Source organism: Pseudophryne corroboree, chromosome 7, assembly GCF_028390025.1.
Source record: "Pseudophryne corroboree isolate aPseCor3 chromosome 7, aPseCor3.hap2, whole genome shotgun sequence".
In the NCBI taxonomy this organism is placed as follows: Eukaryota; Metazoa; Chordata; class Amphibia; order Anura; family Myobatrachidae; genus Pseudophryne; species Pseudophryne corroboree.
The window spans coordinates 157713264-157740688 of NC_086450.1; the positions used below are offsets into that span (position 1 = coordinate 157713264).

General features: G+C 50.9%; 1 protein-coding gene across 3 annotated transcripts in view; it reads left to right on the forward strand.

Annotated features, from left to right (window-relative positions):
* The window catches only part of ARHGAP15 (Rho GTPase activating protein 15), a 1201663-nt gene that overhangs the window by 222832 nt on the left and 951406 nt on the right, over positions 1 to 27425 (forward strand). For all 3 annotated transcript variants that reach the window (XM_063933735.1, XM_063933734.1, XM_063933733.1), the window contains exon 4: positions 3002 to 3066. In XM_063933735.1, coding sequence (XP_063789805.1) covers positions 3002 to 3066 — 65 coding nt within the window. The remainder of the gene's footprint in view (positions 1 to 3001; positions 3067 to 27425) is intronic.

Genomic DNA, 27425 nt, shown 5'->3' on the forward strand with positions numbered 1-27425 from the left:
CCCTAACCCTAACTGTTGACTGCGTCCCGTTTACACAGTTATGAATCTCTTCAATAACATCTCATATAGTTGTAAACAAAGTAACATAGGAAATACATTTCAGCGTGTAACAATGTACATGAGACAGTATGCCATAGCTAAGCCATATTCACTGAAATGTGAAAAATATCATCTAATCAATGCTAGCCAGGGCGATACCGGGGGATGGTATCGGAATCCCGGCGCTTGGGATGCTGGCAGTGAAAATACTGATAGCGGCATCCCAATAATCAGGATCCTGACACTTACTTGGTATGTATAGTACCCATAATCTCTAACTTCCCTAACTCGAGCCCTCCCCTACCTGCAGCCTGACCCTAACCCTCCCTCCCTGCAGCCTAACCCTAACCCGCTCGCCCCTCCCCCCGTAACCTAAACCTCTTGCCCTCCAGCAGCTTACCAGTCTGGAGTCCCGGCAGCCCTTCATTTGGGATCCCAGAGGCATTTAGGTCCATGTTAGGTTCCTGGCATCGGTAATCCGAGCAGTGTCGGGATTCCATCGTTGGGATCCCAAATGCCAGGATCCTGAGCTGACTCTCTCCTTTATTGTAAGACTCTTACATGATAAGACTATAGCAAAATCTAAATTTCACTTGCAGCTGATGCTAATTTAATAAATTAATCACTATAAATATTAAATAGCTCGCAAAGACATTCGTAATATTTCATGTTTTAGCTATATAGTGTGAATGCTGTAACACAGATTGCTTCTAAGGGCCTGATTCTGAGTCGCGTTCAGTGCATCTATTCCGCACTGCGCATGTGTCCAGATAGCCTGAGTCAGAGTTGCAATTGAGCCACATGGGAGATGCATAGTCTCAGAAATGTATTGAAAATGTAAGTGGCGTTCCTGGGTAGAGAGAGGTAGGTGGTTTAGCAGATGCATGATGTCAAAGTCAGAAAAATATCATGATGCACACTGCCATATTTGCACCTCATATGTGTCCCCGCTGCGCATGCGTACGCTCTCCCGTGCGTGCGCATACTCGCTGTTGCGTGCACCCGCAGGCGCACGGTATGCGCATTTACGGTAGAGTTTATGTGCTCCTAGCGGGCGACTCGATCGTTACATATTTTTACCATATAATGTATTTTGTAGATCATGGTCCCTTTGATAGAATCTGAAAGTTTAGTTAATGTAGCATGTTCATAGACAAAGAGATCCCTCTTTGTTTGATACGAAGGGTCAGACAAGGGTTATACAGTGGTGTTTAGTATCCATCGGAAGAGTATTTAATTAGCAATATTCCGGTGTTGGTTTGAAGCGGATAACTCGCTCGTGCGAATAGTTATGGACATAAGAAGTTTATGGACTTTTACTATATTTGCACTTTATTATCCATGCGGCGGGAAACCTAGTTTCCCACCCACCTGAGCAGTTGGAAATAGTCACAGCCCACCTGTATGAATCAACCTATGACCTTTTGTTATAATGCGAAGACGAATTCCTGTGTCCAATGAACAATAAGAATATAGGGACCATTGTACTGTATTATGTGTAGGGTATAAAAGGACAAGCCGATCTGGGCCAGCTCTCTATTCTCTTCAACGGTTCTCATTGCTGATAATCGGGAGCTGGATATCCAGAGGCGCATGCGATTGTTTCCCTTGAGCGTAAGTTTTCTCCGCAATCATATTGTCTTTCTTGTTATCGTGAGCCATATATCTCTCTCTCTTCTCCTCTTTCTCTCTCTTTCTCTTAAGTGTTATTGTACAGCTATTGTATTTCATGTGTAGTTATCTGGTTAGGTAGTCTATGTTATATTGGTAGTGTATGACTTGTATTGTATTATTCTTTTGCAAATAGAACATTCACATAAGGCGTTAGACGGCATCTGTGTATTTCTTATATTTCTAAGTATTCGCAGAGCGTCGGAGACGCTCATACAGTTAATAAGGTTACACTGTGTTACACTTACACCCTATCACTGCACCAAGGGTTATTGCATAAATATATTGTTTATGGTATAGCTGTAAAGGTTTAACATTGTGAGCATCAGCGACGCTTGTGATCTCCTCGTGGTCCCAAGCCACCGCTACGCTAATAGTATATCATTACGTTAGTCGGCAGCCTATAGCGTGCCTGCCTGTGATCTCTTGGCCGTAAGCGAACGTGACGCTAGAGCGTCTCGACTACGGCTAAGCGATTGTTACGCAACGTGCATACCCTTACGGTATACCATACGCCAATAGCGTACTGTGTTCTTTGACCTCTTAAAGGGTTTAAAGTAAGATAAATATTAGGCTTTATCAATGGAGATGGTCCATCTTATGGGCGTGTTATGAGAGTGTCGTGGGCATATCGCTGAAAACAGTTGTGTGATGGAAAATCTGCACCTGACATAGGGCTGGTGCAAGCTTAGATGGTGCAACTGATGGTGCGTGTAAAGAGGCACCAACTGGTATTTCAGCATCTATGAATGCTGACCATGGGCGTCTCAGTTCTCACACATACAGACGCACGACTTAGGGCCTAATTCAGACCTGATCGCAAAAGCAAAATCTTTCTCTAATGGGCAAAACCATGTGCACTGCAGGTGTAGCAGATGTAACATGTGCAGAGAGTTAGATTTGGGTTATATTGTTTCTGTGCAGGGTAAATACTGGCTGCCTTATTTTTACATTGCAATTTAGATTTCAGTTTGAACATATCCCACCCAAATCTAACTCTCTCTCTGCGCTGTTATGTCTGCCCCCCCCCCCCCCCCACTCCCCCTGCAGGGCACATGGTTTTGCCCATTAGAGAACAATTTTGCTGCTGCAATCAGGTCTGAATTAGGCCCCTAGTCCAGGGAAGGACTTTGTAGCACCATTTTCATAAAGTTGCAACGGGTGACCATCTAATGACACAGACGTGGCTGTGTCTGAAATAGAATCAGCCACTAGGTATCTAAATAACTTTTAACTCTGCATAGCTTACATAAGAAAAGTTATGACTTCAATCTGTTTCTTGTATTGACAGGTAACCCAAAATAAAGAAGGAATTTTAAATAAAGCCAAGATAACAGACAAAGGGAAGAAATTACGGTAAAGCACACATTTTATACACAATTACATAATTTAAGCATAAATTCGTGACTTTCTACCCTTGGTTGCCAGAGTGTTAACATGTGTAGCTGCTCCCATAGGACAAATAATAAGATTTTACTTACCGATAAATCTATTTCTCGGAGTCCGTAGTGGATGCTGGGGTTCCTGAAAGGACCATGGGGAATAGCGGCTCCGCAGGAGACAGGGCACAAAAAGTAAAGCTTTTTCCGATCAGGTGGTGTGCACTGGCTCCTCCCCCTATGACCCTCCTCCAGACTCCAGTTAGGTACTGTGCCCGGACGAGCGTACACAATAAGGGAGGATTTTGAATCCCGGGTAAGACTCATACCAGCCACACCAATCACACCGTACAACTTGTGATCTAAACCCAGTTAACAGTATGATAACAGCGGAGCCTCTGAAAGATGGCTTCCTTCAACAATAACCCGAATTAGTTAACAATAACTATGTACAATTTATGCAGATAATCCGCACTTGGGATGGGCGCCCAGCATCCACTACGGACTCCGAGAAATAGATTTATCGGTAAGTAAAATCTTATTTTCTCTATCGTCCTAGTGGATGCTGGGGTTCCTGAAAGGACCATGGGGATTATACCAAAGCTCCCAAACGGGCGGGAGAGTGCGGATGACTCTGCAGCACCGAATGAGAGAACTCCAGGTCCTCCTTAGCCAGAGTATCAAATTTGTAAAATTTTACAAACGTGTTCTCCCCTGACCACGTAGCTGCTCGGCAAAGTTGTAATGCCGAGACCCCTCGGGCAGCCGCCCAAGATGAGCCCACCTTCCTTGTGGAGTGGGCCTTTACAGATTTAGGCTGTGGCAGGCCTGCCACAGAATGTGCAAGTTGGATTGTGCTACAGATCCAACGAGCAATCGTCTGCTTAGACGCCGGAGCACCCATCTTGTTGGGTGCATACAATATAAACAACGAGTCAGATTTTCTGACTCCAGCTGTCCTTGCAATATATATTTTTAATGCTCTGACAACGTCCAGTAACTTGGAGTCCTCCAAGTCACTTGTAGCCGCAGGCACTACAATAGGCTGGTTCAGATGAAATGCTGACACCACCTTAGGGAGAAAATGCGGACGAGTCCGCAGTTCTGCCCTGTCCGAATGGAAAATCAGATATGGGCTTTTGTAAGATAAAGCTGCCAATTCTGACACTCTCCTGGCAGAAGCCAGGGCTAGAAGCATGGTCACTTTCCATGTGAGATATTTCAAATCCACCTTTTTTAGTGGTTCAAACCAATGAGATTTTAGGAAATCCAAAACCACATTGAGATCCCACGGTGCCACTGGAGGCACCACAGGAGGCTGTATATGCAGCACTCCCTTAACAAAGGTCTGGACTTCAGGGACTGAAGCCAATTCTTTTTGAAAGAAAATCGACAGGGCCGAAATTTGAACCTTAATAGATCCCAATTTGAGACCCATTGACAATCCTGATTGCAGGAAATGTAGGAATCGACCCAGTTGAAATTCCTCCGTCGGAGCACTCCGATCTTCGCACCACGCAACATATTTTCGCCAAATTCGGTGATAATGTTGCACGGTTACTTCCTTCCTTGCTTTAATCAAAGTAGGAATGACTTCTTCCGGCATGCCTTTTTCCTTTAGGATCCGGCGTTCAACCGCCATGCCGTCAAACGCAGCCGCGGTAAGTCTTGAAACAGACAGGGACCCTGCTGAAGCAAGTCCCTCCTTAGAGGTAGAGGCCACGGATCTTCCGTGATCATCTCTTGAAGTTCCGGGTACCAAGTCCTTCTTGGCCAATCCGGAACCACTAGTATCGTTCTTACGCCTCTTTGCCGTATAATTCTCAATACTTTTGGTATGAGAGGCAGAGGAGGAAACACATACACCGACTGGTACACCCAAGGCGTTACCAGCGCGTCCACAGCTATTGCCTGCGGATCTCTTGACCTGGCGCAATACCTGTCCAGTTTTTTGTTGAGGCGAGACGCCATCATGTCCACCATTGGTCTTTCCCAACGGGTTACCAGCATGTGGAAGACTTCTGGATGAAGTCCCCACTCTCCCGGGTGAAGATCGTGTCTGCTGAGGAAGTCTGCTTCCCAGTTGTCCACTCCCGGGATGAACACTGCTGACAGTGCTATCACATGATTCTCTGCCCAGCGAAGAATCCTTGCAGCTTCTGCCATTGCACTCCTGCTTCTTGTGCCGCCCTGTCTGTTCACATGGGCGACTGCCGTGATGTTGTCCGACTGGATCAACACCGGTTTTCCCTGAAGCAGAGGATCTGCCTGGCTTAGAGCATTGTATATTGCTCTTAGTTCCAGAATGTTTATGTGAAGAGACGTTTCCAGGCTCGTCCATACTCCCTGGAAGTTTCTTCCTTGTGTGACTGCTCCCCAGCCTCTCAGGCTGGCGTCCGTGGTCACCAGGATCCAATCCTGTATGCCGAATCTGCGGCCCTCCAATAGATGAGCACTCTGCAACCACCACAGAAGAGACACCCTTGTCCTTGGAGACAGGGTTATCCGCAGGTGCATCTGAAGATGCGACCCTGACCATTTGTTCAACAGATCCCTTTGGAAAATTCTTGCGTGGAATCTGCCGAATGGAATTGCTTCGTAAGAAGCCACCATTTTTCCCAGGACTCTTGTGCATTGATGTACAGACACCTTTCCTGGTTTTAGGAGGTTCCTGACAAGCTCGGATAACTCCTTGGCTTTTTCCTCCGGGAGAAAAACCTTTTTCTGAACCGTGTCCAGAATCATCCCTAGGAACAGCAGACGAGTTGTCGGCATTAACTGGGATTTTGGAATATTCAGAATCCACCCGTGCTGTTTTAGCACTTCCTGAGACAGTGCTAATCCCATCTCTAGCTGTTCTCTGGACCTCGCCCTTATTAGGAGATCGTCCAAGTATGGGATAATTAATACGCCTTTTCTTCGAAGAAGAATCATCATCTCGGCCATTACCTTTGTAAAGATCCGAGGTGCCGTGGACAATCCGAACGGCAGCGTCTGAAACTGATAGTGACAGTTTTGTACAACGAACCTGAGGTACCCCTGGTGTGAGGGGTAAATTGGAACGTGGAGATACGCATCCTTGATGTCCAAGGATACCATAAAGTCACCCTCTTCCAGGTTCGCTATCACTGCTCTGAGTGACTCCATTTTGAACTTGAACTTCTTTATGTACAGGTTCAAGGACTTCAGATTTAGAATAGGCCTTACCGAGCCATCCGGCTTCGGTACCACAAAAAGAGTGGAATAATACCCCTTCCCTTGTTGCAGAAGAGGTACCTTGACTATCACCTGCTGAGAGTACAGCTTGTGAATGGCTTCCAACACCGTCTCCCTTTCGGAGGGGGACGTTGGTAAAGCAGACTTCAGGAAACGGCGAGGTGGATCTGTCTCTAATTCCAACCTGTATCCCTGAGATATTATCTGCAGGATCCAGGGATCTACTTGCGAGTGAGCCCACTGCGCGCTGTAATTTTTGAGACGACCCCCCACGGTCCCCGAGTCCGCTTGAGAAGCCCCAGCGTCATGCTGAGGCTTTTGTAGAAGCCGGGGAGGGCTTCTGATCCTGGGAAGGAGCTGCGTGTTGCTGTCTCTTCCCTCGACCTTTGCCTCGTGGCAGATATGAATAGCCCTTTGCTCTCTTATTTTTAAAGGAACGAAAGGGCTGCGGTTGAAAAGTCGGTGCCTTTTTCTGTTGGGGAGTGACTTGAGGTAGAAAGGTGGATTTCCCGGCTGTAGCCGTGGCCACCAAATCTGATAGACCGACTCCAAATAACTCCTCCCCTTTATACGGCAAAACTTCCATATGCCGTTTTGAATCCGCATCGCCTGTCCACTGTCGCGTCCATAAAGCTCTTCTGGCCGAAATGGACATAGCACTTACCCGTGATGCCAGTGTGCATATATCCCTCTGTGCATCACGCATATAAAGAAATGCATCCTTTATTTGTTCTAACGACAGTAAAATATTGTCCCTGTCCAGGGTATCAATATTTTCAATCAGGGATTCTGACCAAACTACCCCCGCACTGCCCATCCAGGCAGTCGCTACAGCTGGTCGTAGTATAACACCTGCATGTGTGTATATACTTTTTTGGATATTTTCCATCCTCCTATCTGATGGATCTTTAAGTGCGGCCGTCTCAGGAGAGGGTAACGCCACTTGTTTAGATAAGCGTGTTAGCGCCTTGTCCACCCTAGGAGGTGTTTCCCAGCGCTCCCTAACCTCTGGCGGGAAAGGGTATAATGCCAATAATTTCTTTGAAATTATCAGCTTTTTATCAGGGGCAACCCACGCTTCATTACACACGTCATTTAGTTCTTCTGATTCAGGAAAAACTATAGGTAGTTTTTTCATACCCCACATAATACCCTGTTTAGTGGTACCTGTAGTATCAGCTAAATGTAACGCCTCCTTCATTGCCAAAATCATATAACGTGTGGCCCTACTGGAAAATACGGTTGATTCGTCACCGTCACCACTGGAGTCATCGCCTGTGTCTGGGTCTGTGTCGACCGACTGAGGCAAAGGGCGTTTCACAGCCCCTGACGGTGTTTGAGTCGCCTGGACAGGCACTAATTGATTGTCCGGCCGTCTCATGTCGTCAAACGACTGCTTTAGCGTGTTGACACTATCCCGTAGTTCCATAAATAAAGGCATCCATTCTGGTGTCGACTCCCTAGGGGGTGACATCCTCATATTTGGCAATTGCTCCGCCTCCACACCAATATCGTCCTCATACATGTCGACACACACGTACCGACACACAGCAGACACACAGGGAATGCTCCTAACGAAGACAGGACCCACTAGCCCTTTGGGGAGACAGAGGGAGAGTTTGCCAGCACACACCAAAAGCGCTATATATATATCAGGGATAGTCTTATAATAAGTGCTCCCTTATAGCTGCTTTGTTATATCAAAATATCGCCATAAATGTGCCCCCCCCTCTCTGTTTTACCCTGTTTCTGTAGTGCAGTGCAGGGGAGAGACTTGGGAGCCGTCCTGACCAGCGGAGCTGTGAGAGGAAATGGCGCCGTGTGCTGAGGAGATAGGCCCCGCCCCTTTTCCGGCGGGCTCGTCTCCCGCTATTTAGAAAAATTAGGCAGGGGTTAAATATCTCCATATAGCCTCTAGGGCTATATGTGAGGTATTTTTAGCCTTTATAGGTACTCATTTGCCTCCCAGGGCGCCCCCCTCCCAGCGCCCTGCACCCTCAGTGACTGCCGTGTGAAGTGTGCTGAGAGGAAAATGGCGCACAGCTGCAGTGCTGTGCGCTACCTTTAGAAGACTGCAGGAGTCTTCAGCCGCCGATTCTGGACCTCTTCTGATTTCAGCATCTGCAAGGGGGCCGGCGGCGTGGCTCCGGTGACCATCCAGGCTGTACCTGTGATCGTCCCTCTGGAGCTTGATGTCCAGTAGCCAAGAAACCAATCCATCCTGCACGCAGGTGAGTTGACTCCTTCTCCCCTCAGTCCCTCGCTGCAGTGATCCTGTTGCCAGCAGGAATCACTGTAAAATAAAAAACCTAGCTAAACTTTCTCTAAGCAGCTCTTTAGGAGAGCCACCTAGATTGCACCCTTCTCGGCCGGGCACAAAAATCTAACTGGAGTCTGGAGGAGGGTCATAGGGGGAGGAGCCAGTGCACACCACCTGATCGGAAAAAGCTTTACTTTTTGTGCCCTGTCTCCTGCGGAGCCGCTATTCCCCATGGTCCTTTCAGGAACCCCAGCATCCACTAGGACGATAGAGAAATAATTTACTTTAATTGGTTTAAAAGTGCACTGCCATCTAGTGTTTCTTATTCAGAATACATATAATGCTTACTGATAAGAATGAAATTTGATGAAAAAAACTTCACTATCACAAGTTCAATTAGTTTTTTCATTTTATATTTTCTTCATGTTGCAATATAATCTATACTTTCATAAATAATAAAGTAATCAAAAATTAAATATCAATATATGCTAGGGTGCATATACATATGGAGCACAGATAGTGTAGTACATTTAGAAACATGTATATTTTCTTAAATTGTATGTACTGTACATTGAACACATTAAAATGTGGCATATCAAATGGCAACAAGTCTGTTAGTAGAATGTGGCAATTATCTAGATATGCTCTGTCTCTGAGCCAGCATCCAGCTTCCAAGTATTTCTGGATACTCTGCAAGGCAGTCCCCAGGTCAATGGCGGAACTTGTGAGTGATGGGCCCAGGTGCATTAATATAATATAATTTGGGCCCCCTCCTCCACTCCAACCCAAGTTCACAATGTACTACACAGCAGTGGGTGAAGGGGAGAGGCAGAAGGTGACAGTGCAAGGCAAGTGGACCCAACGGAAGGCAAGAGGAGGCAGAGGGTGACAGTGGAAAGCAGGGGGAGGTAGATGGTAACAGGAGGAGGCAGTGGATGACAGTGACAGACAGTGGATGACAGGGGTACAGGCGCAATGCCTTGTGTGGTGTGGAGAACAGAGGGAGTGTACCTTGGTGGGGGCAGGAACACAACTGCCCCCGCCCCTTGTGCTGTCCTCAGTTTGGCACTGGGACAGGCATACTCTGACAGTGCCAGTTACATCGGTTGTGAGCTTCTTTAATTCACAAACAGCAGTGAATCAGAAAACTCATTGCTTGTTTTGGCAACAGTGGGCCCTTTAGTCCTCAGGGGCCCCGGTGCATTGCACCTGTTGCACCAATGGTAGTTCCGTCTCTGCCCCAGGTGCTGACGACACTTTGTCCGCATCTTCGTGGCAACCACCCAAACATGTTTCATCATGGACTTAACCAGTATAATTATAAAGGATAGCAGGTGTCAGAAAGAGAGGTGTTATCTAGAAAGAAAACACAGAGAAAAATTCCCCAGCACACTACAGTAAACCAGTATAAAAATCCCCCATTTACCAATGGATTCTGTATCTTACAGATTGTGTACCTGCCAGTTATAAAAACCAAGACAGGTGTTTTAGACCTGATGGGTTTTCTTTGCGTGTTTTGATGTACACTTTAGCCTTTAGTAGAATGGACAATTTTCAAACTGTATCAGTTTTTTTAAAACTGATGCTTCCTAAATCTGCTTAAGTTTTCAGCAAAACATTTTATTTGCAGCAAAAGTAACATGCTCTGTACACAGTTAATTAATTGTACATTTAGTTAATTAATTGGATTCTAACACCTTTCCACAAGCCTTTGTCCTGTAATAATTTACTAAATTGGCAATATAAAAAGCAAAGTGATTTTATTTATCACTTGTCTCAAATATACTCATTGGATTAAAGAGCAGCAATAGGTTACAGCAATAATGATTATAGCGATTACAATCCAAGATGGCGCCACAGATGGCTGCCTCTGAGCTATGTAGCTCAGCCAAAATACCTGTTTCCCCTTGTTTTCCCCTGCCCTTGTCTACCCCACCAGTGACCAAATACGGCATGGAAGCCCTCCTAACTTGGAGTGCTCCCACGGTGCTTACCCCATGTTTGGGCCCGTCGGTGGGCAAATCAGCGTCCCTTGCAGCCCTCGCTGCCCTATCTGTTCTGTGTGGCAGGGATAGAGACATTGTGGATGCCAAAGTGGATGACCGAGCAGAAAGAGAATGATGGATGCCCTCATGTCGGCCCTAGTAGAAGGACCCAGGCTCAGAGGAGAGGCTTTTGGGCAGGCACCCTAGTGAGGTGGCGGAGGCAAGGGCACCGGTCTGTACTTCCCCAATCCTGCTCTCGAACATGTGCACACTAGCAAACAAGTTCGATGAACTGTCCCTCTTTCTGGGCAGAGCAGGGTCAGGCATTACAGGGTCGTCCGTCCTCTCTGCTTTACAGAGACGTGGCTGGACGACCATATTGCGGACAACCCGATGTGTCTGCCGGGCTTTGGTCTCTTAAGGGCCGATTGCTCCAAGGTTCTCTCAGGTAAAATGAAGGGTGGTGGTATCCGCTTCTACATCAACAACAGATGGTGCTCCACGATTCTAGGCAAATCATGTAGCCCTCACCTGGAGATGCTAAGTATAAACTGCAACCCCTTCTATTCCCCCCGGGGAATTTGCCTCAATTGTCCTTGTGGGAGTGTACACCCCCCTCCCCTCGCCTGCGTGAACGAAGCCTTGCACCACCTGGCCATATGCATATCCGACATAGAACAAAAACACCCAGACTCTTTGATTATAGTGCTTGGCGACTTTAACAGAACTAACCTGAGCAAGGAGCTACCTAAGTACAAACAAAAGGTCATGTGTCCCACTAGGGAAGGGCGCACCCTTGACCACTGCTACACTAACCTCATGTCTGCCTTCCGGTTTATCCCACGTACTGCACTCGGCCTATCTGACCACTGGCTCATCCACCTACTCCACCTACATCCACCTGCTCCCTAGCTGTACACGGAAGCTGAGAGCGGTTAAGCCTGTCATCAAGACTGTTAAGAAAAGGACCAACGAGGCTAAGATGAAGCTCCAGGCCTGCTTCAACTGCACGGAATGGGGGTTCTTCAAAGCCTCGGCAACCGACCTGAACGACCTGACAGACATTGTCACATCCTACATCAGCTACTGTGAGGACACGTGTGTACCTACCAAGACTTACCGCATTTACAACAACAAGCCCTGGTACGACGCCCAGCTCAGGCAACTTCGACAGGCCAAAGAGGAGGCCTATAGCAGCGGTGACAGAGCACTATACAACCGAACTAGGAACTCTATGACTAAAGAAATCAGGCTAGTAAAAAAGCATTTTTTGGACAAGCTGACAAGCGATGTCTCCACCAATGACCCCGTATCTGTATGGAAAGGAATGCAATCCATAACCAACTTCAAGAAAACATCAAAGTCTACCGCCATGCACCAAGACCTAGCAGACGAGCTGAACCACTTCTGTTGCAGGTTCGCAAAAGAAGTCCCCTGCGACCCAAACAATCACCTCTACTATGCCCCGAACACTGACGGCCAACTCCAAGCATTGCAAGTCACACAAGAAGAGGTGGAGGCACTGTTTAAAAGGGCCAAACTCAGGAAAGCTGCGGGTCCTGACGGAGTGTAACCATCTGCCCTGAGAGTATGTGCGGGTTAGCTCGCCCCCATATTCACCAAGATCTTCAACAAATCGCTGGAGCTACAGAAAGTCCCTTTCTGCCTCAAAAGGTCCACTATCGTCCTAGTCCTCAAGAAATCCCCTATCACGAACCTGAACGACTACAGGCCAATAGGACTGACATCTGTGGTTATGAAAACGCTTGAGTGTCTGGTTTTGAATCACCTGAAAACTGTGACTGGCCCCCAACTGGACCCCCTACAGTTCACCTATCGATCGAATCGATGTGTCGAGGATGCAGTCAACCTGGGCCTGCACCACATTTTACAGCACCTAGATATTCCAAGGGTCCTGTTTGTCGATTTCAGCTCGGCCAATACAATTGTCCCCAGCATCCTCCAACCCAAATTACTTCGCTTAGGGGTCGCAGAAGCTACCTGTTCCTGGATAGTAGACTTCCTGACAGATAGGATACAGGTGGTGAAAGCAGGGGAATTCACCACTCAAGCACGGTCCATTAGTACAGGGGCCCCTCAGGGCTGTGTCCTCTCACCCCTGCTCTTCTCCCTGTACACAAATGACTGCACCTCAGAGGCGCAATCAGTAAAGATCATCAAATTTGCTGATGACACCACCGTCATTGGCCTCATCAAGGATGGGGACGAATTTTCCTATAGACGGGAAGTAGACCTGTTGGCCCAGTGGTGCAGCCACAACAACCTTGAGCTCAACCCCCTCAAACTGTGGAGATGATAGTGGGCTTCAGGAATAAGTCAGCTAGTGCACCTCTGCTAACGATTGCTGACAGGGTGGTATCGCTAGTGGACTCCTTCAAGTTCCTAGAGACCACACTCTCCCAGGACCTTAAATGGGGGTCCAACACTGATGCCACTGTCGGGAAAGCACAGCAGAGGTTGTTCTTCTCCAGTCAACTAAGGAAGTTCAACATCCCACAGAAGCTTCTGCTCCTCTACTACTCCGCGATTGTGGAGTTGGTACTATGCTCCTCCATACTCGTATGGTATGGCTCCGCCAGCGCGAGGGACAGATGCAGGCTCTAAAAGGTGGTCAGAACCACAGAGAAGATCATTGGGGCCGACCTTCCCTCAGTCCAGGACCTGTACCTGTCCAGAGCTAAAAAGCGGGCAACGAAGATAGTAAAGAACCAGCTATACCTCGGCCACAGCATGTTTAACTTGCTTCCTTCACGCTGGTGTTACAGGGTCGTCCCCGCCAGGTCCACCAGAAGCCTCAAAGGTGACTTTCCCGAAGCGGCCTCCCTGCTGAACTCCTGAACATTGACTAACTAGACGTACATGTAACTCAGTTGTGTCCCTACAGTATTCCTATCTGTATGACTTTACATGCCCCCTCCGGTTTGCTATACAACAGCCAGGCAGGTAACAGATAAGCAGGTGGCGATGGGGGGAAGGGAGGGGGGGGGCTCCCTTCCCCCCATCGCCACCTGGGGGGAAGGGAGGGGGGGGGGCTCCCTTCCCCCCATCGCCACCTGCTTATCTGTTACCTGCCTGGCTGTTGTATAGCAAACCGAAGACAAAGCACACTCGTAGTCAGCTGAGGTTTGCTTTGAGGTAATGGGAAGGGAAAGAGACAGTGTCAGCAGACTTTATTTCAACTAGGCATTGGTGTCGGTGTGAATACTGAAAGTGTAAATCATGGTATAAGCTCTGCTTCCCAAGCAACAGCTATAGTGAGGTGGAAGATTGAAGTTCTGGAGGGGGCACGAAATACCTGAAAGCATAGGGACCTGGCTATGGGCCTAATTCAGACTTGATCGCTCGCTAGCTATTTTTTGCAGTGCTGCGATCAGATAGTCGCTGCCTATAGAGAAGTGTATTTTAGCTTTGCAAGTGTGTGAACGCTTGTGCAGCCGAGCAGTACAAAAACAGTTTGTGCAGGTTCTGAGTAGCTGAGGACTTACTCAGCCGCTGCGATCACTTCAGCCTGTTCGAGGCCGGAATTGATGTCAGACACCCACCCTGCAAACACTTGGACACGCCTGCGTTTTTTCAACCACTCCCTGAAAATGGCCAGTTGCCACCCATAAATGCCTTCTTCCTGTCAATCACCTTGTGATCGGCTGTGCGAATGGATTCTTCATAATACCCATCGCACAGCAACGATCCGCTTTGTAACTGTACGACACGCATGTGCATTGCGGTGCATCCACATGCGCAGTTCTGACCTGATCGCAGCAATGCAAAAAACGCTAGCGAGCGATCAGGTCTGAATCACCCCCAATGGGTTAATACAGCCCTACCTGTGAGAGATAGGATTGTAAAGACTTTGAGACTTTGCATGCAGGCTAGCTGCCCATTGCAGAGAGACCAAGAAGTTAGCTAGTGCCGTGAGTGAGGGCTAAGTTATTTTTGTTTTCAATTCTGTATGCCGGCAATAAAAGCTCCATTTCCTTTATTTACTGAACATGAAAAGCTGTGTGTGGACCCTTATTCAAGCACATAAACACTGCACAAGTAGACACTCTACTGAGCTAAATGCCCCAGATGGTCACTATATAAATGTAGACTGGGTATCCGGATTCCAGGTCGACACCAATTATATTGACACCACTTGGGTTAACACCAATTGGTCGACACACCTTAGGTCGACACCTGAACTAGGTTGACACAGACAAAAGGTCGACATGAACAAGATCGACATGGGAAAAGGTCGACATGCGATTTCCCAATTTTTCTCCCATTTTTTAAAACTTTTTCATACTTTACAATCTACGTGGACTACAATTGGGAACGGTAACCTGTGCCGAGCGCGGCAGTAGCGGAGCAGGGCACTTTGCCCAAAGTTCGCTCACCATGCGAGGGGATGCGGTGCACTAATTGGGGTTCCCGGACACATTACGGAAAAAATGACACACAAAAAATCCCCATAAAAAACAAATGTCAACCTTTTTCCATGTCAACGTTGTTCATGTCGACCTTTTGTCCATGTTGGCCTATTTCAGGTGTCGACCTAAAGTGTGTCGACCAATTGGTGTCGACCTAATTGGTGTCGACCATGAGTTCCAGACCCTGTAGACTGATCCCTCCCCCTTCACCCAAACACACACACACACTTGGATTACAGACTGCCCTCTCCCCAACACACGCACACACATACATGCACTTTGACTGCAGACTGTCTCCTCCACACACACAGACACGCACTTACTGCCTGCCCACACACACATACACTCTTCAACTTCAATTACACTGTGACTCACCACCGACACTGCCCAAACCTGATGACTGGGGACTGACTGATAGTGATAATGAAGATCAAGGAGGAGACTGGATGCTATGCAATTGCGTGGGAGGAGCTGCTGCAGATGGACATGCGCAGCAGCTCTCCCCTTGGCCATCTTCCTGTATCTGGCACATAGAGAGCTGCCTGACAATCAGAGATACCTAAGGACAAGGGCGTAGCTACCATAGGTGCAGGAAGTGCAGCTGCTATGGGGCCCAGAGTCACAGTTACATGTGTTATATACTTTTTCACCATTGGGTAGTACATAGGGGCAGGGCCGTAACTAGGTGTGTGCTGAGTGTGCCTTGCACACAGCGCACTTGCGGTGGGAGCGCAAAGTGCGCAGTGTCTCCCGACTGGCCACCCTGTCAGTGATTGATGCAGCTGTGCGGAGAGTGAGCAGTCTCTCACGGTAAGCACTGCAGTATTGTGAGAGGTAAGGCTGCTGTGTGGTGGTGCCTGCTGCCGTGCAGGTGTAGACTCTGTACTCACCAGGCGCCGCTCTCTCTCACCTTCAGGTACCGGAACCTCCAACGGACCTGGAAATCTTCAGTCGGATCCGGACACGGCGATTCCCTCTCGGAGCTGACCGACGACCGAGCTGAGGAGAGAATGGTTTACCTTAAAGGGGTATCGACCCTTCTTCCACTGGAACAGGGGATACCCCAGGGGTGACCGCGACCTTCACCGGTTGGGTGAAAGGTCATCACTGGCACAAAGCCTCAGCCACCCAGCTTTCACACACTCGCGCTCTCGCACGTAGTGTGATGAAAGGGATTCTCACGTCCGTGAGCAATCCTGACTCCGGCGCTCGGGGACAGACAAGGGACAAACGTACACGGATGCTACTCACCGTCACAAGTCTTGCACTCCGATCTTCTCCACTTACAGGTCCCTGTAAGGAGGCAAAGAGAAACAGCCGTGCAGGGCCTAACTCTAACCTAGTGTCACACCCTATACTAACTACAACGGCAGAGCCCTCAAACTAGCTCTGTGGGTGTGGTGCAACAAAACTATGCACAAACTTAAACACAGACACTTTACCCTGCACGGTAACAACATACATCACAATATCGGAATACAAGATTACACGGTGTTGTCCCTTTAAATCCCTACCTGCCGCTGGAAGGGGGTGGGCGCCGCACGGCCTACCCACCTAAATACCTCAGGGTGGCCTGGGCCTAGCGCCCAGGGCCACCTGTACTCACCTCGGGGAAACACTGATTCGCTGGGCCTAGCGCCCCCCTAACTGCACACAGGCCGAAGGCCTGACTTCGCCCACGGGCCTAGCGCCCGCCTAACTTGCTGCCCGTTGGGTGACCTGGGCCTTGTGCCCAGGGTCACCTTATCTGTACCTACTTGGCCAAAATACACTAGGGCCTAGCGCCCTCTAATGCCCCACAGGCCTAGTGCCTGATATGCCCCCGGGCCTAGTGCCCGCCTAACTGGTGCCAACGGGAGAGGGTGGCTTGGGCCTAATGCCCAAACCACCTAATCAGAAAATGGCCCCCACTCTCCTACCTGTGCCACAGGCCTAGTGCCTGGCTTGTGCCCTCGGGCCTAATGCCCGTCCCTGGTGGTCGAGGGAGGAAAAGGGAGGGGGTGAAGTTGCCTCACTGAGGCCTCACCTGCTCCAGGGATCTTCGCAGCCCTCTTCGGCCGCTGGCCCGTCCTGGCCAGCGGCGCCGCCGTCGCATCGCCGCGTCCAGCCGCCGCTGGACATCTTCTTTCCCAGGGCTGGAGTCTTCAGGCCTCTTCCGCGGCCACCCGAGCTCCGTCTTCTTCCCCGCGCCGCCGGGATCTTCTGCGCTCCGGCGCGCCGACGACCGTCCTCGCTGTTCCCGCCCGTCTTCCTTGCCGCTCTTCGGCGCGGCCTTTTCTTCAGGCTCCCGCCCGGCGTCTGACGTCAGACGCCGGGGGCGGGGCCGATGACGCGGCGAGCGCCGATTGGCTCGCCGCGTCCCTCTCCGATTGGCTGCCGCTCCGGGAGCCGCGATTGGCTCCCGGAGGGCGCCAAGATTCAAACGCCTCTGGTCCGGTGCAGGGAAAAGGGTAATCCCTGCACCGGACACCCGCCGCCACGCACCCAGCGCTGGGGACAGACAAGCTGCCCCAGCGCTGTCCCCAGCTAGGGACAGCACCACAGATGTGCCCACAGGGCACATCTCTACATTTCCCCCCCCTTTTTCCTTTGTAGTCCCTACAAAGTTCTCCACGACGTCCATTGTCCGCGGGTCAGGGAATTCCGAGGTCCCTCCGGCGAGGTTGTGTTCAAGGGTCCAGCCCGGACAGGCTGTGACCCCACATCCTTCCACCTCCAGCTCCGGGTTCCTCTTCTTCGTTCCTCCTGACCTCCATCGGTGGATCCTCTGGGGAAGTGGCATCTCCCCACGGTCGCTCAACGTGGGCCACCAAGGGGAATCTTCCGCCACGGGGACAGCAGTCCCCCACTCTTGGCCTTCCAGATCGTCTGGGACATCGTCCCTGTCTTCAGGGCGTGGTACTGACCACCACCCAACAGCGGAATCCTCCGGGGCATCCATTTCCTTCCGGGCAACAGCCATCATATGTCGAATTTCCTCGTGGGGCATCTCCAAAGGTCCTGTGTCTTCCTCTGGAACGGGTCCTCCCACGGCATCGCGATCCTGTCCCCGTACGTCCGTCCATTTCGGTACTTCCGGCAGGTATTGCTCCAGGACTATCTCCTCCTCTTCATGGAGGGCATTCAACTGGGAGCACGACTACACCCGATCCTGCCAGTCACTCTCGTCGGCGCTTCCGATGCCAGAGTCGTCCTCCGTCTGTTCTTGGAGGGATTCGTCGGCGGACAGCTCACCGTAGTCCGAGTCTTCCTCCGATACCTGGACTGGGGTATTATTTTCCTCCTTAGCGTACTTAGTCCTTTCCGCTGGCACCTCTGTTTCCTCAGCGTACTCCTTCGCTTCCGCTGGCATCTCTTGGTACCCAGGACACTCCTGTTCCGCACGTCCTGGTCGTGGACGGTTCCATCGCGGGGAGATTCCGGACGTCTCAGTCACTGGGTCTTCACGCTTTTCTTCGCAGCGTGGTCTCTTCACCTCCCAGTCGTCCACCTCCGCCTCATGCGGGAAAGGATTCTGCCTTACTGGGGTCACTTTCGCACTCACTGGCCGCATGTCCTGGTCGCCGACACTTCCAATAAGGGAGGGCCACTGCACCTTCTCCAAGACGGGTTCCTGATCCACCTCCTTCACTGGGGAATCTTCACCCGTTGGTTCCGGCTCAGAGGAAATGGGCACCTGCGAATTAACTTCAAGCAAGGCCTTCCGCTCCATTTCCCTGGTTTCCTCCTCCCATCTCTGGGCGCGACCATCCTCAATCATCCGGTCTTCATCCCACGGACAATTGGGAAGCGCATGTCCTCTCGCCTCGCAGAGCGCACACACAGTCTCTGCAGCCACCCGGTCCCAAAGCTGCTGACGAGACTCCGTCATCTGCTTCACCGTGGCCTCGTAGTCAGTCCGGTCTTCCGTCCAAGGGCATTCCAGGAGCCGATGTCGGGGATCTCCACAGCTTTCACACCGGGGATCAACCTCGTCTTCGCTCAACTCTTCGTCCCAGGGACAACTGTTGTGCTCATGCCCGTAGTTTCCGCAGAGCAAACACCAGGACTCCTTCACTTGGCCCTGCTGACGTCTTCGGTCCGCTTCCTGGACCACCTTCTTTGGGGACGTCTCTCGCCACGTACACTCGTCGGCAAAGTGCCCTGTTTGCCGACATCTCTTGCAGGGCGTCACAGCGGCCTTCTTGCGCCCCTTCTCCCGGCGCTCTTCTTTTCCACGCTGGACCGACCGCTGCACTATCTTCAGGAGGTCTGCCCCAGACACCGTCACCCAGTCGCTCTGGTCCGCACGCGTCCGTGGGTGAGTCTTCTCCGGAGCCGTCCGCAGGGAGGTCTTCTTGGTGGCGTTCCACATCGTGTCCGTGATCCGGTCTCTTTGATCCTGCCGACTACGCCAAGTGTGAGAGGTGCGGCTGCTGTGTGGTGGTGCCTGCTGCCGTGCAGGTGTAGACTCTGTACTCACCAGGCGCCGCTCTCTCTCACCTTCAGGTACCGGAACCTCCAACGGACCTGGAAATCTTCAGTCGGATCCGGACACGGCGATTCCCTCTCGGAGCTGACCGACGACCGAGCTGAGGAGAGAATGGTTTACCTTAAAGGGGTATCGACCCTTCTTCCACTGGAACAGGGGATACCCCAGGGGTGACCGCGACCTTCACCGGTTGGGTGAAAGGTCATCACTGGCACAAAGCCTCAGCCAACCAGCTTTCACACACTCGCGCTCTCGCACGTAGTGTGATGAAAGGGATTCTCACGTCCGTGAGCAATCCTGACTCCGGCGCTCGGGGACAGACAAGGGACAAACGTACACGGATGCTACTCACCGTCACAAGTCTTGCACTCCGATCTTCTCCACTTACAGGTCCCTGTAAGGAGGCAAAGAGAAACAGCCGTGCAGGGCCTAACTCTAACCTAGTGTCACACCCTATACTAACTACAACGGCAGAGCCCTCAAACTAGCTCTGTGGGTGTGGTGCAACAAAACTATGCACAAACTTAAACACAGACACTTTGCCCTGCACGGTAACAACATACATCACAATATCGGAATACAAGATTACACGGTGTTGTCCCTTTAAATCCCTACCTGCCGCTGGAAGGGGGTGGGCGCCGCATGGCCTACCCACCTAAATACCTCAGGGTGGCCTGGGCCTAGCGCCCAGGGCCACCTGTACTCACCTCGGGGAAACACTGATTCGCTGGGCCTAGCGCCCCCCTAACTGCACACAGGCCGAAGGCCTGACTTCGCCCACGGGCCTAGCGCCCGCCTAACTTGCTGCCCGTTGGGTGACCTGGGCCTTGTGCCCAGGGTCACCTTATCTGTACCTACTTGGCCAAAATACACTAGGGCCTAGCGCCCTCTAATGCCCCACAGGCCTAGTGCCTGATATGCCCCCGGGCCTAGTGCCCGCCTAACTGGTGCCAACGGGAGAGGGTGGCTTGGGCCTAATGCCCAAACCACCTAATCAGAAAATGGCCCCCACTCTCCTACCTGTGCCACAGGCCTAGTGCCTGGCTTGTGCCCTCGGGCCTAATGCCCGTCCCTGGTGGTCGAGGGAGGAAAAGGGAGGGGGTGAAGTTGCCTCACTGAGGCCTCACCTGCTCCAGGGATCTTCGGTGCCCTCTTCGGCCGCTGGCCCGTCCTGGCCAGCGGCGCCGCCGTCGCATCGCCGCGTCCAGCCGCCGCTGGACATCTTCTTTCCCAGGGCTGGAGTCTTCAGGCCTCTTCCGCGGCCACCCGAGCTCCGTCTTCTTCCTCGCGCCGCCGGGATCTTCTGCGCTCCGGCGCGCCGACGACCGTCCTCGCTGTTCCCGCCCGTCTTCCTTGCCGCTCTTCGGCGCGGCCTTTTCTTCAGGCTCCCGCCCGGCGTCTGACGTCAGACGCCGGGGGCGGGGCCTATGACGCGGCGAGCGCCGATTGGCTCGCCGCGTCCCTCTCCGATTGGCTGCCGCTCCGGGAGCCGCGATTGGCTCCCGGAGGGCGCCAAGATTCAAACGCCTCTGGTCCGGTGCAGGGAAAAGGGTAATCCCTGCACCGGACACCCGCCGCCACGCACCCAGCGCTGGGGACAGACAAGCTGCCCCAGCGCTGTCCCCAGCTAGGGACAGCACCACAGATGTGCCCACAGGGCACATCTCTACAGTATCACCCATGTGAGATTATACATCCAGCTTCCCCAACAGTGTCACTGATTTTATCTAGCCGGGTGGCGGATCAAGGGGGTGAGGGTTGCACCATCATTTCCGGAATTATTTTTTTTTTTTATGGAGATCAGCAGCAGCACTGTCTCCATTTAATAGAGCCGCGGGCACTAGGATCGGCAGCAGGATCGGACTGCTCCAGCAGGGATCCCGGAATTTCAAATTCCCTTTCAGTGAGGGGGCGGGGCTTAGCGGCCGCGATGCACTGGCAGGGAAGATTGGGTGGAGAGAGCAAGGCTGGAGTCCTCACAATGCAGTCCATGGGGCAACATGTTTTTTTTTATATTAGACTCCCTGTCGCTGCCTGCAGGGTCTGTAAGGTGTGCACAGGTGGAGGAGAACACTGTGGCCGTAAGCTGCTGTTCGCAGACACCATACCCTCCAACATTTTACACAGAAAAAGCGGTACAAATCCGAAAAAGGGGCGTGGTCGTGTGTAAAGGGGGCGTGGCCACGCACCTTTTCCTATACTTTCAATGGAAGTTTGGAGAGGCAAAAATCGGTACAGACCATGAAAAAAAGGTACTGTACCTATTAAAAAGGTACAGTTGGAGGGTATACGACACATTTACACTCACTTACTTGTTGTCCCGCCCCAGCTCTACATATCCTGGTCTCCTCCTCCCCCTCTTTCTAATAGCTGGCTGCCTGGTAGATCGTGGGAATGGGGTGGATCAAAAGGATAAGACTCCACCCCCCTGTGTGATCCCTCTTCTAGATCCACCTCCTGTTTGCTCCATCCTATCACTGAGAGACTGAGTGCAAGCTCCGCCTCCAGACTGTTTGATTGTCCAGGACAGGGATGGCAGCTGCAGCCTCTGCACTTTGGCATTGAGTGCTCTGTGAAAAAAGAAGTGCCTGACTAACAAAGGTATGTACTAGTCTAAGCCTGCTAGGGGGAGGGACACTGCTCACTGTACACCAGACTCACAATAAGCTCACTACACTATTTACTTACCTTACCAAAACCATATCACAAGGTGAACATGTGCACTGTGCTCTACACCCAGACTGTCCCTATATATACTGCACTACATCACATACTGACTATGGACACACTGTATTACACCCAGATTGTCCCTATATACACTGCACTACACAGGGCCGTAACTACGTGTGTGCCAAGTGGGCCTGGCACACAGCGCAGTTGCCCTGAGGGCGCACGGCCAGCGGCATGTAATGAGTCAAATTGACTCATTACATGCCGCCTCTGAAGTCTGCGCCGTGCACCGCCGCCGCACTGGGGAGGAGAGCTGCAGTGCCGGGTAGCGGAGGAGGAGGGAGGGGGACTGGAGCCGCAGCAGCGCTATTTCATTGGTAGTAAGCGCCGCTGCAGCAGCCCCCTATCCTTCCATATTGGCTGCCCGGCGCTGCTGTGGATGCTGGGATGCGGTTCCTCCATCCCAGCATCCACAGCAGCGCCAGGCAGCCAATACGGAAGGAGAGGGGACAGCTGCAGCGGCGCTTACTACCAATGAAATAGCGCTGCTGCGGCTCCAGTCCCCCTCCCTCCTCCTCCTTCTCACCTGCCTGCACCGAGGGAGCTGCGCGAGGAGCCTGACTGCCAGCGGGGAGATGGTAAGTATCTCTCTCTCTCTCTCTGGGACACCGTCTGCCGCAATGTGTAAAAAGGGGGCCTGGCTGCCGCAATGTGTAAAAAGGGGGCCTGGCTGCCGCAATGTGTAAAAAGGGGGACTGGCTGCCGCAATGTGTAAAAACGGGGCCTGGCTGCCGCAATGTGTAAAAAGGGGGCCTGGCTGCCGCAGTGTGTAAAAAGGGGGCCTGGCTGCCGCAATGTGTAAAAAGGGGACCTGGCTGCCGTAATGTGTAAAAAGGGGGCCTGGCTGTCGCAATGTGTAAAAAGGGGGCCTGGCTGCCGCAATGTGTAAAAACGGGGACTGGCTGCCTCAATGTGTAAAAAGGGGGACTGGCTGCCGTAATGTGTAAAAAGGGGGCCTGGCTGCCGCAATGTGTAAAAAGGGGGACTGCCCGTCGCAATGTGTAAAAAGGGGGACTGGCTGCCGTAATTTGTAAAAAGGGGGCCTGGCTGCCATAATGTGTAAAAAGGGGGCCTGGCTGCCGCAATGTGTAAAAAGGGGGCCTGGCTGCCGCAATGTGTAAAAAGGGGGACTGGCTGCCGTAATGTGTAAAAAGGGGGCCTGGCTGCCGCAATGTGTAAAAACGGGGACTGGCTGCCGCAATGTGTAAAAAGGGGGACTGGCTGCCGTAATGTGTAAAATGGGGGCCTGGCTGCCGCAATGTGTAAAAATGGGGACTGCCTGCCGCAATGTGTAAAAAGGGGGACTGCCTGTCGCAATGTGTAAAAAGGGGGACTGGCTGCCGTAATTTGTAAAAAGGGGGCCTGGCTGCCGCAATGTGTAAAAAGGGGGACTGCCTGCTGTAATGTGTAAAAAGGGGGACGCTATCTGCTGTAATGTATAAAAGGGGCTCTACCTGGTGTAGTGGCGCTACTGTGCAGCGTAATTTGAATAATGGAGACTACTGTGCACCGTAGTATGAATTGCTATTATTTTGTGGCCACGCCCCTTCCCCATGAAGCCATGCCCCTATATATTTTTCACGCGCCTGCGGCGCGCACTGCCCCTATCTTACATCAGGGGGGCGCCAATGTCATTTCTTGCACACAGCGCTAAAATGCCTAGTTACGGCACTGCATAGGGGGTGCGGTCAGGATGCCGCCGGACGGAATCCCGGCGGTCGAAATACCGACGCCGGAATCCCGACCGCCACAATCCCGACATATTCTCCCTCCGTGGGTGTCCACGACACCCATAGAGGGAGAATATAATAGTGTGCCGAGCGTAGCGAGGCACCGTGCCCGCAGCGTGGCGAGCGAAGCGAGCCCGCAAGGGGCTTCGTTCCGCTCACCACCCCTGTCGGGATTGTGTGGTCGGGATTCCGGCGTCGGTATTTCGACCGCCGGGATTCCGACCGGCAGCAATTAGTACTGATCCCCTGCATAGGGCCTGCAATATATCTAGGTATGCCCCTGGACCTGCTCATTGTAGTGTGGTATAAAATGAACTGGAGGGCATTTTAATGTTATATAATATGAACCGGGGCGCTGTAATGAGGCACAATATGAACTGGTAGCACTATATATCATAATTAGTGATGAGCGGGTTCGGTTCCTCGGAATCCGAACCCCCCCGAACTTCACCCTTTTTACACGGGTCCGAGGCAGACTCGGATCCTCCTGCCTTGTTCGGTTAACCCGAGCGTGCCCGAACTTCATCATCCCGCTGTCGGATTCTCGCGAGATTCGGATTCTGTATAAGGAGCCGCGCGTCGCCGCCATTTTTCACTCGTGCATTAGAAATGATAGTGAGAGGACGTGGCTGGCGTCCTCTCACTTTGTTTCAGGGGGCTGCAGTGCAAATATCTTTATTCTGGGGACCAGCAGTATTATAGGAGGAGTACAGTGCAGAGTTTTGCTGACCAGTGACCACCAGTATTATACGTTGTCTGCCTGAAAAACGCTCCATATCTGTGCTCAGTGTGTCCTATAACTTCACCCTTTTTACACGGGTCCGAGGCAGACTCGGATCCTCCTGCCTTGTTCAGTTAACCCGAGCGCGCCCGAACGTCATCATCCCGCTGTCGGATTCTCGCGAGATTCGGATTCTATATAAGGAGCCGCGCGTCGCCGCCATTTTTCACTCGTGCATTAGAAATGATAGTGAGAGGACGTGGCTGGCGTCCTCTCACTTTGTTTCAGGGGGCTGCAGTGCAAATATCTTTATTCTGGGGACCAGCAGTATTATAGGAGGAGTACAGTGCAGAGTTTTGCTGACCAGTGACCACCAGTATTATACGTTGTCTGCCTGAAAAATGCTCCATATCTGTGCTCAGTGTGCTGCATATATCTGTGCTCACACTGCTTTATTGTGGGGACTGGGGACCAGCAGTATATTATATAGGAGGAGTACAGTGCAGAGTTTTGCTGACCAGTGACCACCAGTATACGTTGTCTGCCTGAAAAACGTTCCATATCTGTGCTCAGTGTGCTGCATATATCTGTGCTCACACTGCTTTATTTTGGGGACTGGGGACCAGCAATATTATATAGGAGGAGTACAGTGCAGAGTTTTGCTGACCAGTGACCACCAGTATACGTTGTCTGCCTGAAAAACGCTCCATATCTGTGCTCAGTGTGCTGCATATATCTGTGCTCACACTGCTTTATTGTGGGGACTGGGTACCAGCAGTATTATATAGGAGGAGTACAGTGCAGAGTTTTGCTGACCAGTGACCATCAGTATACGTTGTCTGCCTGAAAAACGCTCCATATCTGTGCTCAGTGTGCTGCATATATCTGTGCTCACACTGCTTTATTGTGGGGACTGGGGACCAGCAGTATTATATAGGAGGAGTACAGTGCAGAGTTTTGCTGACCAGTGACCACCAGTATATGTTGTCTGCCTGAAAAACTCTCCATATCTGTGCTCAGTGTGCTGCATATATCTGTGCTCACAATGCTTTATTGTGGGGACTTTGGACCAGCAGTATTATATAGGAGGAGTACAGTGCAGAGTTTTGCTGACCAGTGACCACCAGTATTATACGTTCTCTGCCTGAAAAACGCTCCATATCTGTGCTCAGTGTGCTGCATATATCTGTGCTCACACTGTTTTATTGTGGGGACTGGGGACCAGCAGTATTATATAGGAGGAGTACAGTGTAGAATTTTGCTGACCAGTGACCACCAGTATTATACGTTCGCTGCCTGAAAAACGCTCCATATCTGTGCTCAGTGTGCTGCATATATCTGTGCTCACACTGCTTTATTGTGGGGACTGGGGACCAGCAGTATTAAATAGGAGGAGTACAGTGCAGAGTTTTGCTGACCAGTGACCACCAGTATTATACGTTGTCTGCCTGAAAAATGCTCCATATCTGTGCTCAGTGTGCTGCATATATCTGTGCTCACACTGCTTTATTGTGGGGACTGGGGACCAGCAGTATATTATATAGGAGGAGTACAGTGCAGAGTTTTGCTGACCAGTGACCACCAGTATACGTTGTCTGCCTGAAAAACGTTCCATATCTGTGCTCAGTGTGCTGCATATATCTGTGCTCACACTGCTTTATTTTGGGGACTGGGGACCAGCAATATTATATAGGAGGAGTACAGTGCAGAGTTTTGCTGACCAGTGACCACCAGTATACGTTGTCTGCCTGAAAAACGCTCCATATCTGTGCTCAGTGTGCTGCATATATCTGTGCTCACACTGCTTTATTGTGGGGACTGGGGACCAGCAGTATTATATAGGAGGAGTACAGTGCAGAGTTTTGCTGACCAGTGACCACCAGTATATGTTGTCTGCCTGAAAAACTCTCCATATCTGTGCTCAGTGTGCTGCATATATCTGTGCTCACAATGCTTTATTGTGGGGACTTTGGACCAGCAGTATTATATAGGAGGAGTACAGTGCAGAGTTTTGCTGACCAGTGACCACCAGTATTATACGTTCTCTGCCTGAAAAACGCTCCATATCTGTGCTCAGTGTGCTGCATATATCTGTGCTCACACTGCTTTATTGTGGGGACTGGGGACCAGCAGTATTATATAGGAGGAGTACAGTGTAGAATTTTGCTGACCAGTGACCACCAGTATTATACGTTCGCTGCCTGAAAAACGCTCCATATCTGTGCTCAGTGTGCTGCATATATCTGTGCTCACACTGCTTTATTGTGGGGACTGGGGACCAGCAGTATTAAATAGGAGGAGTACAGTGCAGAGTTTTGCTGACCAGTGATCACCAGTATTATACGTTCTCTTCCTGAAAAACGCTCCATATCTGTGCTGCATTGTAGTATATAGTAGGAGTACAGTGCATAATTTTGCTGACCACCAGTATATAATATATAGGAGTACGGTACAGAAGGCCACTGCTCTACCTACCTCTGTGTCGTCAAGTATACTATCCATCCATACCTGTGGTGCATTTCAGTTTTGCACAGTTTGCTGACCACCAGTATATAATATATAGCAGTACGGTACAGTAGGCCACTGCTCTACCTACCTCTGTGTCGTCAAGTATATTATCCATCCATACCTGTGGTGCATTTCAGTTTTGCACAGTTTGCTGACCACCAGTATATAATATATAGCAGTACGGTACAGTAGGCCACTGCTCTACCTACCTCTGTGTCGTCAAGTATACTATCCATCCATACCTGTGGTGCATTTCAGTTTTGCACAGTTTGTTGACCACCAGTA